This window comes from Elgaria multicarinata, chromosome 19 (assembly GCF_023053635.1).
Source record: "Elgaria multicarinata webbii isolate HBS135686 ecotype San Diego chromosome 19, rElgMul1.1.pri, whole genome shotgun sequence".
Taxonomy (NCBI): Eukaryota; Metazoa; Chordata; class Lepidosauria; order Squamata; family Anguidae; genus Elgaria; species Elgaria multicarinata.
The window spans coordinates 12,695,461-12,713,496 of record NC_086189.1 but is presented as its reverse complement, the minus strand read 5'-3'; the positions used below and the strand labels follow the sequence as shown (position 1 = coordinate 12,713,496).

The 18,036-nt window shown below is 47.0% G+C and overlaps 1 protein-coding gene across 5 annotated transcripts in view; it reads left to right on the top strand.

The window, feature by feature from the left end:
• The window catches only part of EHMT1 (euchromatic histone lysine methyltransferase 1), a 144,774-nt gene extending 128,113 nt beyond the window's left edge, over positions 1–16,661 (top strand). For all 5 annotated transcript variants that reach the window (XM_063144770.1, XM_063144772.1, XM_063144767.1 and 2 more), the window contains 7 exons: positions 668–812; positions 2,175–2,252; positions 3,732–3,847; positions 4,946–5,032; positions 11,658–11,736; positions 14,491–14,666; positions 15,445–16,661. In XM_063144770.1, the coding sequence (XP_063000840.1) occupies positions 668–812; positions 2,175–2,252; positions 3,732–3,847; positions 4,946–5,032; positions 11,658–11,736; positions 14,491–14,666; positions 15,445–15,637 (874 nt within the window). In that variant the 3' untranslated portion in view covers positions 15,638–16,661. The remainder of the gene's footprint in view (positions 1–667; positions 813–2,174; positions 2,253–3,731; positions 3,848–4,945; positions 5,033–11,657; positions 11,737–14,490; positions 14,667–15,444) is intronic.
• Positions 16,662–18,036: the final 1,375 nt, after the last annotated feature.

Genomic DNA, 18,036 nt, shown 5'->3' with positions numbered 1-18,036 from the left:
CTGCCCTGTCTTTCTGAAAAGTTCTATCCCCCAACCCAAATTCTGGAAGTCCCACTGAAGAGCTCTGTGCTGAGCTTCCAGGTCCGCCGTGCAAATCCAGGGGGATCTCTGATGACAGAGGGGAACTTGCAGATAGAATCATAGAATAGTAGAGTTGGAAGCGTCCTATAAGGCCATCGAATCCAACCCCCTGCTCAATGCAGGAATCCACCCTAAAGCATCCCCGACAGATGGTTGTCCAGCTGCCTCTTGAAGGCCTCCAGTGTGGGAGAGCCCACAATCTCCCTAGGTCGTTGGTTCCGTTGTTGTACTGCTCTAACAGTCAGGAAGTTTTTCCTGATGTCCAGCCGGAATCTGGCTTCCTGTCACTTGAGCCCGTTATTCCGTGTCCTGCACTCTGGGAGGATCGAGAAGAAATTCCGGCCCTCCTCTGGGTGACGACCTTTTAAGTATTTGAAGAGTGCTATCTGAGCGGGTCTCTTCATGACTAGCTTTCAAGTTTGGAAATGCTATGATGCAAAGCAACGTCGGTCTGGCGCGGGCTGATATAGCGGTTGCTTTATCCACGCTCCGCCTGGCTTGACGGAGGGGCGAGCTGGGTGTGGGCTGTGCATCTTACTCCTGTAGTTTTAAAGTGATTATTTTCTTCTCCTCCCTGCTGTGGCAGAGATATCGCCCGGGGTTATGAACGGATCCCAATTCCATGCCTCAATTCCGTAGACAACGAGCCCTGCCCGAGCAACTACAAATACGTGTCCCAGAACTGCGTGACTTCCCCTATGAACATCGACAGAAACATCACTCATTTGCAGGTTAAGACTGGCTGCTCTGCGGCTCCTTTTGCCTTTCTTTTCCTTTTCTCCTTCCACGCCCCTCCCCTCCCCTCCCCTCCCGCCCCTGGGGTGGAAGAGGACGATCTCCGCTCTGCACATGTAGATGCGTTTGGGCGCCCAAGTGTAGCATGAGTAAAAAACAGCTGAGCAGGTGGATCGTGTCGTAATCTCTGTAGGGATGGATGTGCTCAAAGCTAAGTTTCTTTCCTCTCAAGGATGTGCTTTATCGGGAACATTTTGAATTGGAAACTTTCCCAATACCAATTATTGGGTCATTTGCACTGGGAAATTTCAGTTTATTTATATTTATTTATTTATTATTGCATTTATATCCCGCCTTTTTTTCCTCCAAGGAACCCAAGGCGGCATACATAATCCTCCTCCTCCTCCTCCTCCTCTCCATTTTATCCTCACAACAACAACCCTGTGAGGTGGGTTGAGCTGAGAGTCTGTGACTGGCCCAAAGTCTCCCAGTGGGTTTCCACGGCCGAGTGGGGACTAGAACCCGGATCTCCCGACTCCCAGTCCAACACTTTTGCCACTACACCATACTGCCTCTCACCTTGGAACCTTTCTGGGACCCAACACAGCTTTCACAGCAGGATCAGCCTTTTTATATCCCATATCCAGCCCCATGCCCTCGTTGCATGCGTAGCCTCCTCACGTAACGTTTCCCCAGGTCAGCGCAGCAGGTGCAATGAAGCCGTGTTGGTCAGCTACCCTCATAAGAACATCAGAAGTGCCCTGATGCTGGATCAGACCAAGGGTCCATCTAGTCCAGCACTCTGTTCACACAGTGGCCAACCAGCCATCGGCCAGGGATGAACAAGCAGGACTTCTTCTTCTCCTACTTCTTCTTCTCCCCCTCCTTCTCCTACTTCTTCAGAACATCAGAAGTGCCCTGATGCTGGATCAGACCAAGGGTCCATCTAGTCCAGCACTCTGTTCACACAGGGGCCAACCAGCCATTGGCCAGGGATGAACAAGCAGGACATGGTGCAACAGCACCCTCCCGCCCATGTTCCACAGCAACTGGTGCACCCAGGTTTACTGCCTCGAATACTGGAGATAGCACACAACCATCAGGGCTAGTAGCCATGGATAGCCTTCGCCTCCAGGAATTGATCCAACCCCCTTTTGAAATCATCCAAATGGGTGGCCATCTCTACGTCTTGTGGTAGTGAGTTCCATAGTTTAACTCTGCGCTGTGTGAAGAAGTCCTTCCTTTTATTTGTCCTGGATCTCCCGCCCATGACTTTGGTTGGCTGCAGGTGCGACACCACAACTGACTCCTGCTTGTTCTTGTCTTTTGTTTGTCCTTTGCTTTTCCCTGACTTGCAGTACTGTGTGTGCATCGACGACTGCTCCTCCAGCAAGTGCATGTGCGGACAGCTGAGTATGCGCTGCTGGTATGACAGGGTGAGGACTTTGCGCACGGTCTCTCGAGATGCTGGTTTGCGGGTGGCGTGGGTGGGTCAAGCTGAAAGCTCCATTCTCAGACTGTCGAAAGCTCCATTCTCAGGCTAAATAGGCTGGATTTGAACTCGCAGCTTTGGCAGCAGAATCTTTTCACAACATTTGTGGGAAATACTGAGTGTATTACATGGAGGGAAAGAGGGCAGGTCTGTGTGGGAAGAGCAGCAGCCCCAGCAATGTATAAACCTTCCTAGGTTTTATCTTTTATATTATTTTACTTATTTATTTATTTATTTATTTATTTATTACATTTTTATACCGCCCAATAGCCGAAGCTCTCTGGGCGGTTCACAAAAATTAAAACTACAATAAAACAACCAACAGGTTAAAAGCACAATTAAAATGTTCCTATTCTGCCTTTCCACAAAGCATGCTCAGGGCGGCTTAACCATCAATGCAAATTAAAATTCTTATGTTAAAAAATAAACATAAAATCAGCAGAACACGTATGTCCCCCCCCAAAAGAAATAGATCCCCCCCAGCAGCAATTAAAAAGATGATGATAATGATGATGAGGTCAACAGAAGCCCGTGAGAACAAAATTATATTTGCCTGGCATTGAAATGATAAAAGTAGGTTCCAGGCAGGTTTCTCCAGGGAGGGTGACAGTGGGCTGCCACAGAAATAACCCCTGAAGGCAGCACGCTTGGAGCGTGGCCTCTGATGAAGATCTCAATGAAGAATCCTGAGTTGCTCCCTGGTTTTTGTGTCTTTGGCAGACACAGCTAAACCTCCCCCCACCACCATTTAACCCTGAGATTTAGAAACTTGCCGGTTGTTTTTGCTGCTGTCCCGTTGGTTTGATTTCAAATCAAAGTGGAGATTCTCTGGGAACTAGCTTTTACGTTCCGTATATATTTGTGCTGTGTTGCGAACTTTCTGTATGTTTACAAACTGACTTCAGAGACGTCACTTCCAGCATCCAGGCTTGGTGGTCCAAAGGTGTGATTCTCGCTTTGGATGTGAGAAGTCTTGGGTTCTCTCCCCCTCACCTCCCCACCCTGCTCATCTCTGGAGAGTCTCTGCCAGTTGCTGTCTAGGATGGGCCAAAACTGGGCCATTTCCGCTCTGTTCTCTTGAAAAGTTGAGCCTCGTGTGGCGCAGAGCGGTAAAGCAGCAGTTTCTGCAGCTGAAACTCTCCCCACGGCCTGAGTTCGATCCCAGCTGAAGCTGGTTCTCAGGCAGCCGGCTCGGGTCGACTCAGCCTTCCATCCTCCCGAGGTCGGTAAAATGAGTACCCAGTTAGCTGGGGGAAAGGTAATAAAGGCCAGGGAAGGCAATGGCAAACCACCCTGCTATAAGGCCTGCCAAGAAAACGTCAGTGAAAGCTGACCCTTTCCTTTCCTTCTCTTGAAAAACGGCAGTGCTCTCTGCCGCAGGTGTACAGCTAATGCACCCCTCTCCCACGTCTTTTCTCTGCAGGACGGACGGCTTCTGCCAGAATTCAACACGGCTGAGCCCCCTTTGATCTTTGAGTGTAACCACGCCTGCTCATGTTGGAGGACTTGCCGGAACCGTGTGGTGCAGAATGGGCTCCGGTGAGATAGTTCAAAAATAAATAAAGACAATGACAAAACGTCTGCACTCCTGTTTGTCTGTGAGAGCCCATGTGGCATGTTGGTTAGGGACTAAGACGAGGAAGATGCAGGTTCGAATCACCACCCAGTCATGGAGCTCGCTTTCTCACAGCCCGACCGATCTCAGGGCAAGGGGATAGAGACGTATGTCTCTTTGGGAAAGCTTTAGGGCAGTGGTTCCCAAAGTGGGCGGTACTGCCCCCTTGGAGGCAGTGGGATTGCATAGGGGGGCATTAAGAGGCAAGGGGGCATCGGGGGGGGCGCTAAGAGGCAAAGGGGCATCGGGGGTGCTCGAGGGCACTGGGCATGAGTTTGTGGAACCAAGGGGGTGGTGACCTGAAAAAGTTTGGGAACCACTGCTTTAGGGCTTTGACCTATGCCGCATGTAGATCCAACTGAGGGAAGGAACGGATAGGTGGCATCTCAGGTGCTTCTTGGGGGAAGTCGCTGTGGCTCTGTGGATTGATACTTTTTATTTATTTATTTATTACATTTTTATACCGCCCAATAGCCGAAGCTCTCTGGGCGGCTCACAAAAATGAAGACCTTGAAGTGCATAAAAACAACCAACAGTCTAAAAACACGAATACAAAATGCAATATAAAAAGCACAACCAGGATTAAAACCACACAGCAAAAGTTGATACAGGTTAAAATATGGACTTAAAACAGCAAAGTTTAAATTTAAGTTAAATGAGGTGTTAAAATACTGAGAAAATAAAAAGGTCTTCAGCTGGCAACGAAAGGAGTACACTATAGGCGCCAAGCGAACCTCTCTGGGGAGCTCATTCCACAGCCGGGGTGCCACAGCAGAGAAAGCCCTCCTCCTAGTAGCCACCACATGCAAGAGACTTGACTCCATTTCAAGCATGTTGACTGGTGTGAAACAGGTCCTCCATGGTGCAGCCCAGCCAAGAGTTGCACATATCCCGGGTCCTGCATAAACCGTACTACAGCCGGAAATACTCTTGCGTAGAAATGAAGCCGGCGATTTCTGTACCCCGGGATGCACTGCCTGTACCACAAACACTGACAGGGCTGCGTTTCTCCTGTCTTCCAGGGCTCGGTTACAGCTTTTTCGCACACGGAAGATGGGCTGGGGCGTGCGGACGATGCAAGACATCCCGTTGGGAACCTTCGTTTGCGAGTGAGTGCCTTTGCCTTTGAAGAGCTGCTTGGACGGGAGGATGTGGTGGAACCCGAAAGGGCGGGTCCCCGTGGTTCGCTGAGTGGTGGTCACAGGCTCTCAAGACACAATTTCTCTCTCTTTAGAATGTTTATTACAAGCAGCGCTGCAGGGTGACAGTCTCAAAAGACCTGAGGAACTGCCCGACAATTTCAGCAAAGGCTAACATATTTATAGGATCAGTTCCCCCCAGATACAATGGCAGAACCTTCCCACCAATCATAATACAGCTCTGCAATACAATAACCAATGAGAAGCAAAGCATTTAAGCATATACAGAGCTCAAGTACTTCTCTGACTAGAATACTATAATGGGTATTGCAATAGTTACAGGAAATACATCTCCATCTGTTTCCTAGTTGTGGTTAGCTTGCCTTAAAAATACGTCTTACTGTCTGTTTAACTGTCTGTCTTGTGACATGGCATTTACGCATATGCAAAGTGCAGATAATTCCAAGACTAGAAAAACAATACGTACATGGGTATTGCAATCCTGGAACATCTGTTCCTTTGTAGTTTCTATTCTTCCTGTCCTCGCTGGGAGGCTCACACTCTGACTACACTTCTTGTTGGTTGAGCAAGTGTTGCTCAATATATTTTCAGCTACAGTTTGCATCAAATTGCTATAGGACTTAATTTCTAATAGCAAAGGCTTACATCAAAACAGGGTGGGCACAGACAAAACGGCCCATTCACACATTTCTACGACAAGGACCACAGGCATGGGCACTCCATGGAGAGGGGAGATAGATGTCCCACGAGCCGTTATGGGGAGCTGCAGTGATTTTAACATTGCAGAATGCACAAGCCCCCTCTCCCCCCCCTCTCTCTCTCTCTCTGACTGTTCTGTGTTGTCTGTTGAATGACTCGTTTGCTGTGATGTGCATGTGTCCGCTTAAACGAGAGCCAAGTAGAACATAGCTTGTGGGGCTCTTGGCTTCCGTTACTTGTCTTCTATCCCCAAAGGATTGTGTTTCTGGCTCGAATAATTTTCCTGACAAAAATCCAGTCCTCTTGAAATCTGCACTGGCTGTCGTACCGTTCAACAGCCGCTGGTGAATCTAGCCCAGTTGGTGGTCATGATAAATACTCTTTACAGTGGGTGGTGATGCCAGGATCTCTTCTCGATCCTCCCAGAGTGCAGGACACGGAATAACGGGCTCAAGTTACAGGACGCCAGATTCCAGCTGGACATCAGGAAAAACTTCCTGACTGTTAGAGCAGTATGACAATGAAATCAGTTACCTAGGGAGGTGCTGGGCTCTCCCACACTAGAGGCCTGCAAGAGGCAGCTGGACAACCATCTGTCGGGGATGCTTTAGGGTGGATTCCTGCATTGAGCAGGGGGTTGGACTAGATGGCCTTGTAGGCCCCTTCCAACTCTGCTATTCTATGATTCTATGATCACCATCATCATCATCATCATCATCTATTTATTTATTTATTTATTACCCGCCTCTCCCTCTGGATCGAGGCGAGGAACAACCCTAAATAAAATATAATACATAAAATTAGTTAAAAGAGCATATAAAACCAATACAGTATTAAAATAACAATCACAACGACTTAAAATTCTTAGATTTAAAATTCATCTGGGTAGGCCTGCCGGAAGAGACTAGTCTTTACAGCGGCCTTAAACTCAGAGAGAGCATTAAGCTGACGAATCTCCTCCGGCAGGCCATTCCACAGTCTGGGGGCAGCAGAAGAGAAGGTCCTCTGGGTAACAGTTGTTAATCTAGTTTTTGCTAGCTGAAGTAGATTCTTCCCAGAGGACCTGAGTGTGTGGTGCGGATTGTATGGGAGAAGGCGATCCCGCAGGTAACCTGGACCCAAACCATGTTGGGCTTTAAAGGTCATAACCAACACTTTATAACGAATTGGCAGCCAGTGAAGTGATTTTAGAGTTGGTACGTGCATACCTTCTGGCCAACTCTAGCTACATGTCCAAGGCCTTGGAGCAGTGGTGGGTAGCACATCACCTCTGGCTTGATTTCTAAAGAGATCTACACGCGATCACTTCATGCCTCTGATAACGCTGATCTGTCCCTCCTCAGACAGCCTGGTGGGCGGGAAGGAAATGTGGGTGGGGGGAGAGAAAAGGGGGTGTCAGAAAAAGAGGGGGAAAGGCTCAGAGATTACAGTATACCACTCGTTGGCAAGCAGTCCTGGGATAAGGCTACTGCCTGGATGGTCACTTCGGGTGTTCAACCAGATCGATCTTGGACCAGATCCAGGAAGGCTATCCTAATGCCCTTAAACTTTGATGAGAGAGCATCTTTCCACCACCCCCATCACCCCCCCCCCAAAGGGGGAATGTTTGGGAATATCAAAAGTCTCTTGTGAGCAGAAGTGTTTCAGCACATTCTTAAAAAAAAGATTTTCTGGATTAGGATTTACCATGTTTTTCAGTATGAGAACATCAGAAAGCCTGTCTGGGCAATAATTTGTTTTCTTAGCTCTCTTTAAGTGGAGTTCGAGGTTAATCCAGTCAGTGTCTGGAGCCTGCTAATTGCTCATCCACATTTCATGTCAGAATCTTCTCCATGATATCACAGGCAGCATTCTAGGGAGGGAAGCTCAGCGTCTGTGGAACCACTGAGGAAACAAAGGCCTTTGATTTCACTAGCAAAATGACCTTAGATTTTATAATAGGGTCAGGCTACAGAGTGTCAGAACAGACTCTGCGGCCTCATGCATGTAAACGGAGAGAGAAAGAATGGGCAAGAACTCTGTTGTTTCAGCAAGGCCCTATCCTATGAAATCCAGAGTTTTGCCCGTCAACTGGAGCCAAGGACGTCTGAATGCACAGAAGCTACAGTTCGCTTTTAAGGTGACCCTATGAAAAGGAGGACGGGGCTCCTGTATCTTTAACAGTTGCATAGAAAAGAGAATTTCAGCAGGTGTCATTTGTATATATGGAGAACCTGGTGAAATTCCTTCTTCATCACCACAGTTAAAGCTGCAGGAGCTATACTAGAGTGACCAGATTTAAAAGAGGGCAGCTTTAACTGTTGTGATGAAGAGGAAATTTCACCAGGTTCCCCATATATACAAATGTCACCTGCTGAAATTCCCTTTTCAATACAGCTGTTAAAGATGCAGGAGCCCTGTCCTCCTTTTCGTAGGGTCACCCTACATCTTTCTATTGCTTTCGGCCAATGGTCACTGCAACTTTCCCAGAAATGAAAGACAGATTCCAGGGCTCCTCCAACAGATCTCAAGTCTCGGGCAGGCATATATAGCGAGAGGCGCTCCCTCAAGTATCGAGGTCCCAAGCTGCTTAGGGCTTTAAACGTCATGACTGACACCTTGAATTCCAATTGGAAGTATGTAGACAGCCAGTGCAGTTCCTTCAAGGTGGTCTCTGTAAGATGTACCTGCCAGCAGTCTGCCATGTAAGGGCCAAACTAGCCACAGTGTAGCCTCTGTTGAAAACGTGAACATCTGTGATTGCTTGGGTTGGGAGAGAACAATTTAAGTCAACCCTAGGGTGACCCTATGAAAAGGAGGACAGGGCTCCTGTATCTTTAACAGTTGTATTGAAAAGGGAATTTCAGCAGGTGTCATGAAGAACCTGGTGAAATTTCCTCTTCATTGCAACAGTTAAAGCTGCAGGTGCCCTGACCTCTTCTAAATCTGGTCACTTATAGCTCCTGCAGCTTTAAGTGTTGTGATGAAGAGGGAATTTCACCAGGTTCTCTGTATGTACAAATGACACCTGCTGAAATTCCCTTTTCTATGCAACTGTTAAAGAGACGGGAGCCCTGTCCTCCTTTCCATATGGTCACCCTAGGCCAAGGTATTCCAAGGCAAGGCTTCCCACTTGGAAATGACAGAGTAGCTTGTTGCTTGGTGTGCTATGGAGCATTTTGAACGGCAGGTGTGTGTGTGTCTTCCTCTTTATAACCCTTGAACAACCCAAGGCAGCCTGAATCATCAGAGCAGCGTGCTGCATGCAACTCTTCCTCAGCTGTACAGGAGGATGTTACTGTTTCTGCAAAGCTACACCACTTCATGAGGAAATGCAAGTCAGAGGCTCAAAATGACTCCAAGGGGAAGTATTCAGTAAAAGCAGACCAGCCAACAGCTTTACAATGTATTTTTGCTGTCAGCTGCCTTGGGCTGCAGCTGGCTTCCGCCTGTTCCTATGAAGGGCTCCTCCCCACACGCTCCTGGGCTCAGCTGTCCCTCCTTCCCGCTCCATCCCAAGCCGAAGCCCAACATGTTGACATCACATTGGTTGGAAGGCTTCTTGTTAAACCTGTGAACTACCTGCCCTGAATAGCATTGATCTGATGTAAAGGCGGGTTCTTTGCCACGTGCAAGTCATCGCTTCTGCACGTTGTCGTGGCGGAGTGAGCCTGCACATGGTGAACTTGCCCCGTGGGGTACAGGAAGGACAGCCCTCTGTTCTCTCTGCCCACCTGGGTTGCATGGCCCTTCGGTGCCGTCGCTAATTTGAAACAACCGGGGCCATGTTGCCCACTCCTTACCTACACAAGCCTCACTGTGGGATCAGAACAGGTCAGCGACGGGTGGCTCTCACAACTCACGGGCTGTGATGGCGGCCGTTTCACATAATAGGGACATTAGGAATTCACCCAACTGAATTCCTAATGTCCCTATTACTTCGGAACTCAGACGAATCAAATCACCGAGCAAGTGGCCAAGTTTTTGAACTTGGCTATTTCTACTAGATCCTCTATGATCACTTGTCTTTTTAATAGCTAACTGTACGCTCAGTCCTTTTTGTATGTAACTTTGGCTGGAACGGTCTATTGACTGCAATAAAATTGTTGTTGTTGTGTGGAACATGTAAACCGTGAACAGACTGAGCATATACTTGGCATGCAAAAGGCAGCTGTTTCTATGCCTGGTATCTCCAGTTTAACAGGATCTTGGGTTTCATCTCTGGGAAAGATCTCCGATCTGCCAGTTAGACTAGAGGGTAGTCAAATCAGTCAGTCAAATTTTATTGCTTTTGGCCAATGGCCTTTGCTTAAAACCAACAACAACAATACAATCACTACCAACAAAGAAAAACAAAAAGAAATTACAGAAGTTCATCGCAATGCATAGAAACATATTGCATGTAACACATGATGTACAAAACTTAAAAGTTTGAAAGTACGGAATAGCATGTCATAGGTGATCCATAGGTGATATAATATAAATCAGATATGGTCAGATGCGATCATCTCATTTACAGTTGGTGGCTATCCCTAAGTGTTTCTTTCTGGTCTTTTTGGCAGCTGTGGCAAGCAGAGCTACACGCCAAGTCACATATGTATCCATGTCCACTAGGAGGTAAAAAAATCACTTCCAGTGGGCTCTGGTAAGAATAGTTTTCAATTAAGGGTGCCACAAATCATTCCCTTGGGATCATTGGCCCAGCCCAGGATAAGGCAGCTTCCTTCCAGTATCCGTGAGATTATTTATATGTGTTGTGGGAGGCAAACAGTGAGGGCGGGTTTGTTGCCTCCATGTCCAATTTTGTGGGCTTCTTGGAGGCCTCTGACTGGCCAACGGGCTGTCGAACCAGGTCACTGTTAGGCAGCCTGGTGCCCTTCGGATGTTCTGGACTACAATTCCCATAGGCTTCCGCCAGTGTGGACAACGATCAAGGAGTCTGGTTGCTGTAGTCCAGTGGTTCCCAAAGTGGGCGGTACAAAGTGGAATTGCATGGGGGGGCGCATTAAGAGGCTAGGGGGCGCTCAAGGTGGTCTTTTCCAAGAAGCGACTCTCCAGAAGGTCTTAAAACCCAGGGACATTTTTATGGGAGAAGGTAGTTTGGTCCCAAGACATATAGGGGAAGAATCCACACATGTATTAATTCCGTTTAAAAAGAGTCCTTTTAACGGTGAATTGCTATCCTGCACTATGGAGAGTGATTCAGACACTCCTGGTTGCATTTCCAACATCATATCTGGTGGAACGTGGTTTTAGTGTGGTCCGCCTACTTCTCTCCAAGCAAAGATATCGACTCCAGATTATTAAACGTGGTGATTTAAGACTCCTGTTAAGTGACTTTAAACCAGGCATTGGGGAACTGGTACCCCTTCATCAAGCCCATCCATCACATTAAGAATTGACAGAATAGTGAGGTACTCTTATCTAACCTAGTTACGAAATGTGATATCTAATATTCTTGCTAAATGACTATCAGACTTTGAAAAGATGGTATCACTGGATCAAGTTCATCAACTATGTTTAATTGAATAAACTAAAAAAAATGTAATTTGGATTTTGAGTAAATATTCAATTAATTGTTACTGTTTTGAATGTTATTGTTATCTTCCTTAGTGGGTCGTTGAAAACTGCTATTCTGAACAATGATTTTTATAGTGTAGGGTAGGGGGCGCTGGGCATGAGTTTGTGGAACCAAGGGGGCGGTGACCCGAAAAAGTTTGGGAACCACTGCTGTAGTCCAAAGCATCCAGAAAGCACCAAGTTGCCTGACCCTGAACCAGACAGTGCCTAGGCCATGAAACCGCCTCCTTCAGAGCTCTTCACAAGGCCCCACGTTCCTTGCAAAAATAAAATAAAAAGGCGTTTATCTCCCTTTTGCTTTTCCATTATTCTGCAGGTATGTTGGAGAGTTGATCTCTGATTCGGAGGCAAATGTACGTGAAGAAGACTGCTATCTTTTTGACCTTGGCAACAAGGTAGTAATATTATTATTTTTAAAAGGACTCCCAGAACAACCGAGTGCTAAAATGAATCCCTCCTCCCCCTTCCGCCCCCATTACACTGGATAGAGTCATCTGCGAACTGGTGCGATAGGAAACTCTTCTCGCCTTTAGGAAAAGCAAAATCCTGTGGAACGGGGGCTGAGAGCTGGGGGTGCGGAGGGGGATATTTTCCGGTCACTGGCTCAGGAGTAAACTCGGTCGATGGTTGCTGAGCACAACTCATAGACTAGTAGAGTGGGAAGGGTCCTCCAAGGCCATCTAGTCCAACCCCCTGCTCAATGCAGGAATCCACCTTAAAGCATCCCTGACAGGTGGTTGTCCCGCTGCCTCTTGAAGGCCTCGAGTGTGGGAGAGCCCACCACCTCCCTAGGTCACTGGTTCCGTTGTCATACTGCTCTAACAGTCAGGAAGTTTTTACTGACGTCCAGCTGGAAACTGGCTTCTTGTAACTCAACCCCGTTATTCCGTGTCCTGCACTCTGGGATGATCGAGAAGAGATCTTGGCTCTCCTCTGTGTGACAACCTTTCAAGGACTTGAAAAGTGCTATCATGTCTCCCCTCAATCTTCTCTTCTCCAGGCTAAACTTGCCCAGTTCTTTCAGTCTCTCTTCATAGGGCTTTGTTTCCAGACCCCTGATGATCCTGGTTGCCCTCTTAGTCAAAGGTGATTGCTGGAGCAAAATGAACCATTGCCTCGGGGCAGTTCCTGATAGCCAAATGCCTCCGCAGTCCCTCGCGCCCTGCCCCACCCCTGCTGCTTACAAATCTTCCTTGTTGGCAGTTTGGGGCAGGCGGCCATCTTGCTTGAGCAAGGTGGCTTCTTTCACACTTTTTGCAATAGAGAAGCAAACACAATTAAGACAACGTGACACACACAATTCGAACACGAGCGTGGATTCAGTAACTTCAGAAATACAACCGCAACAAAAATGCAGCAGCAAAGAACTCCAAAACCACAATTGCTTATTTTATTTCTTTTCCAAAACAGAGGCTAAAACAGCAACAAGGCAGCAAATGTACAACAACTAAAACAATCCCAGAGGTTGAACAAGGCAGAATAGAACGTCAGAGCCAGAAGTATAAAATACAAAATATGCTTTCCTGTATGTTGCTGCTCTTGGGCGCATTTCTATGGAATCAACAACAATAATAATAAATGGACCCTAAAGGATCGGGTCCGTAGTTTGGGGGTGCTCTTGGATCCAGAACTGTCACTTGAGGCACAGGTGTACTCAGTGGCAAAGAGCACCTTTTATCAGCTTAGGCTGATATACCAACTGGACAGAGATGGCCTAGCTACAGTTATCCATGCTCTGATAACCTCTCGTTTGGATTACTGCAATGCGTTAGGGTTCCTTTGGAGCTCCCCCCCCCCCCCGCCCAGCCTTGTGCGTGGATGGTGCCATTTTGGCTACAGGAGAACAGTCCTTGGATAATAAATAAATACTCCCGACATGAACCTCCCCGTACACTGTGCTCAACATCTAAGGTCCTCCTGCGAGTGCCGACTCCGAGGGAAGCTCGGAGGATGGCAACAAGGGAGAGGGCCTTTTCAGTGGTGGCCCCTCAATTATGGAATGATCTCCCCGATTCGGCTCGCCTGGTGCCAACATTGTTATCTTTTCGGCACCAGGTCAAGACTTTTCTCCCAGGCATTTAACAGCATTTAACAACGCTAACTTTGTTTGTTTTTAACGGACCCCAGAACTGTCGTTTTTAAATGGACACCGTTGTTTTTATACTGTTGTTTTTATATTTTGGATGGTTTTAAATTTTGTATACTTTTTAATGCTCACTTTTTTTAACTTTTGTAAACTGTCCAGAGAGTGTCGGCTATGGGGCGGTATATAAATGTAATAAATAAATAATGCGTTTGCTATAATATCCTCTACAAGATCCCTGTTGAGGCCCATTTGGCCCTGACATTGTCATCTTTTTATTTATTTATTTGTTTGGAATATTGATATACCGCTCCCCATTGAAAAATTTCGGAGCAGTGTACAAGGTAAAATGAAAATAAAAACAGAATAAAACAGTTAAAACAAAATTTTAAAAGAAGCAAAAACAGAAATCCAAGGCTGCATGTTAAAGAAAGGCTTATGTAATGAGCCTGGGTTTGTTTTTGTATGTTTTTGTGGTTTTAAATTGTATGTTTTTGTGCTTTTAACTTTTTAAGTATCATTTTTAAGTGATTTTTAGATTAGATTTTAGATTAGATTTTTATTATGCGGTCACAGACCCAATAGAAGCAATACCAACAATCATTAATTTAAAACCATAAAATCACAGTCATTTGTTCATTATACGAACAGGCTAAAAGAGTTATTTAAAACATACACATATTTAAAATATATAGGCATACTTAGAACACCTAGTACAAAAGATAAGCAACAGCAGCATGGGATAGGAGTTGCAATTAAGAGAAGATCAATTTGCGATTCCTTTGTATGGAGAGGAGGAACTTAGCCACTAACTCTGTTGTTAACTTGTTTGTATCTTACATAAACCTCCCAGAGAGCCTCGGCTATGGGGCGGTATACAAATGTAATAAATCATCATCATCTGGAGAAAAAAACCCAAACTCACATCCTGCAGCGCACAAACCATGAAGTGATTTGTGGGTTTAGTGAGTGTTTTTTGTGTGTTTTGCTTTTACAGGGCAGGAAGCTCCGAGCATGATTTCAAACGCAGTAACCGTCCCAAATCTTTGTGTTTGCCCTTTCCCAGGACAGAGATGTGTACTGCATAGACGCCCGCTTCTACGGCAACATCAGCCGCTTCATCAACCATTTCTGTGAGCCGAATCTCATCGCCGTACGAGTGTTCATGTCCCACCAGGACCTCCGCTTCCCCAGAATTGCCTTCTTCAGCAGCAGGCACATCCAAGCAGGGGAAGAGATCGGGTATGTCTTTGGCTTGGAAGTAGTAGTGTCGGAGAGAGGGGTGGTGGCATCAGTGCAAAGAGGTGGGGGTCCCAAGGGAGTAACGTTAGCAGCTTCTCCTGTTCCCTCGACGGCGGGGCCTTCTCGGTAGCCGCACCCACTCTCTGGAAAACCCTCCCTCGGGCGATTCGGGAGGCAGAAAATATAATATTTTGAAGTGTTTTATTCTGTTTTTATTTTATTTTAGCTTGTATGCCGCTCCGAAATTTTGCATGGGGAGCGGTATATAAATATTGTAAATAAGTAAATAAACAAAGACGAGCAGGTGTACGAACCCCTGACGTTGTGGGCGGCACCATCCGGTCCCGTGATCGTGTTGCCAAGAAGCTAGACGTGGGGTCAGAGTTGGCCACAAGACGTTAATGTGCCACAAGACGCCGTTGTTTTTTTTAAATTTCATCCATTTATACCCCACCTTTCAAAATATTTCGTGCAACACTGCTGTGAGGAGAACAGAAGACCGAAACTGACAGGTGCAAGTGCAGGCCCAGAGATTGTGGCACTTTTATTCTGTGGTGGGTTTTTTTGGTCACGTCGGCCATCTTGTCAAGGCTTCGGCCTAGACGGCAAGCCTGCATTCTTCCGTATGTTTCCTTAGACGTCCGTCTCACTGGGTTCCTAAATAAGTTGGCCTCTCTCTCTTTCTCTCTCTCTCTCTCTCTTTCTCTCTCTCTCTTTCTCTCTCTCTCTCTCTGTTTCTTTCTCTCTGTCTCTTTCTCTCTCTCTTTCCCTCTCTCAGGTTTGACTACGGCGAGAGGTTCTGGGACATCAAGGGCAAGTACTTCAGCTGCCTCTGCAGCTCCTCCAAGTGCAGGCACTCTAGCGCAGCCCTGGCTCAACGGCAGGCCACCACGTCGCCATCCCAGGAGGCCCCGGAGAGCAGACTCCCCGACACGAGCTCTGCAGCGGCGGTGGCCGTCACCCCCTTTTGAGGGCGTCCTCGGCTTCCCTTCACGCCCCCTCCCTCCTTCGGAATCCACAGATTTTGTTTTCTCTTTTCAAGAAAGGAAACCCACCAGCTTCGCGGCACCCTGGCCTGCGGGGGCGGCCGTGCCCGTTACTGGAAGAATGAACGGAAAACTCGCGTCGTCTTGTCACCCCCAGCCCAGCCGGTCACCACACGCGCAACCTACCAGGACGCAGCCGGCCCCACAGCACAAGTTCAGGGGGCCCCCCCTTGCTCCTGTCGTTCCCCGCTAAATGACCCCTACGGCCTCTCTGAACCGGATACGTGTTCTCTGAGCCAAGGGCAAGGGGTGTTTCTCCCAAACACACACCCCTGTTTGGAAGGATGGAAATTGAACGGAGGGCTCACGTCACGTCTCTCTACTTCAGTCGTAACTCTGGATGAAGCCCGTTGGTTCTCAAGGCCAAAAGCCCTTTTGGCACAGGCTTGACTTGCAACTGGATCCCTATTTTCCTTTTTCTTCCTTGCTCGAAACGGGGTCGTCTTTCGAGCAGGGGCCCGCTAGAGACTTAATCCAGTGAGTTGCTACTTCCTTCCCCGCCTCTTAATTTGTCCAAGCCTGGCAAGATGTGCTGCCAAGTCCTATCAGGACTTCTCCGTTACAGACTGGCTCGTGGGCACGTTTCCCCCCCCTCCCCCTAATGTTTTTGCCCCCCCCCCCCACCTGTGGATATATTTCCCTCTTCCATCATGCTAGGAACCTAATAGGAACACGTCTTACATGACACTAACTCCTAAAAAGAAAGCAAAGAGGCTTTGAGTTGCTGTTTTTCATTCAGAAAACTGGCGTTTATAGAGACCCTGTTCTGGGCATTTCTTAAGCAGACACTCAAAATTGAGAACATGGTGTGAAGAGAAGTGCCATCTCCACTTTCCAGGTCTGTTCCTTTCCTCCCTCCTTTTAAGCTCTGCGTTACGAGGTTGAAGTTGGATTGAACTGATCATTACTTTATACCGTCGGGGGCTGAACACGAAAGCCCCCCACCCCACCCCACCCCCCAAAATGAACCCGCCCTCACCCAAGCAACAAACGGTGCTGATTTAGTGTGATTTTTACTCACTGCGTGAATATACATTTCAGTTGTATAATAAAAAGGAGGAAAACAAAAAAAAGAACGAAGTGATTTTAGTATAAAATGCAGGGACGGAAACCCCACAAAACCTTTTTTTTAAAAAAATTGTTAGTATTGTAGTGAGAATAAATCTGTCACCGCCTTTTGTGTGATGGCAAAGCAGGTCATTTTAATTTTATTTTATTTTCATATATCTTTAAATACTGTAACTAGTACAGTACCAGGTTCGGGGGCTTTTTTCCCCCCCTTTTTTTCTTTTTCCTTTTCTGTTGCATCTCTTCGAAACCGTTCATATTGCCGGGTGTTTCGTTTTTTTGGTTTTTTTCCCCCCTGTTAAATGTTTTTGACAGTTTCGAAGGCACCGTCTTTTGGCGCCTGTCATTTCCTTGTTCTGTTTTCAATGAGATCAATAATAATAAAAAAAGTGCTTTAAAAACCGGCGGGGTGGTTTGCTTGCTCTTGTCTGTCTGGAGTGGATTTCGTTTCGGAACCAGAAGGCAACAGGCTTTTCTCTTTCTCCTCTTTCTCTCTTTTATAGAATCATAGAATAGCAGAGTTGGAAGGGGCCTACAAGGCCATCGAGTCCAACCCTCTGCTCAATGCAGGAATCCATCCTAAAGCATCCCTGACGGATGGTTGTCCAGCTGCCTCTTGAAGGCCTCTAGTGTGGGAGAGCCCACAACTTCACCAGGCAACTGATTCCATTGTCGTACTGCTCTAACAGTCAGGAAGTTTTTCCTGATGTCCAGCCGGAATCTGGCTTCCTTTAACTTGAGCCCGTTATTCCGTGTCCTGCACTCTGGGAGGATCGAGAAGAGATCCTGGCCCTCCTCTGTGTGACAACCTTTTAAGTATTTGAAGAGTGCTATCATGTCTCCCCTCCATCTTCTCTTCTCCAGGCTAAACATGCCCAGTTCCTTCAGTCTCTCTTCATAGGGCTGTTTCCAGACCCCTGATCATCCTGGTTGTCCTCCTCCGAACACGCTCCAGCTTGTCTGCGTCCTTGAATTGTGGAGTCCAGAACTGGACACAATACTCTAGATGAGGCCTAACCAGGGCCGAATAGAGAGGAACCAGGACCTCACGTGATTTGGAAGCTATATTTCTATTAATGCAGCCCATTAATAGAAGTATAGCTTCCAAATCACTTGAGGTACTTTCTCGCACACATTCCAAGACTCCTGTTCTTGCTTCTCGATTAAGTAGCTAGAATGGGTGTAGCTGTCCACTACACAGTAAAAACGCCACACACACACACACACACAAAAGTAAGCAAATGTGTGGAATTTAG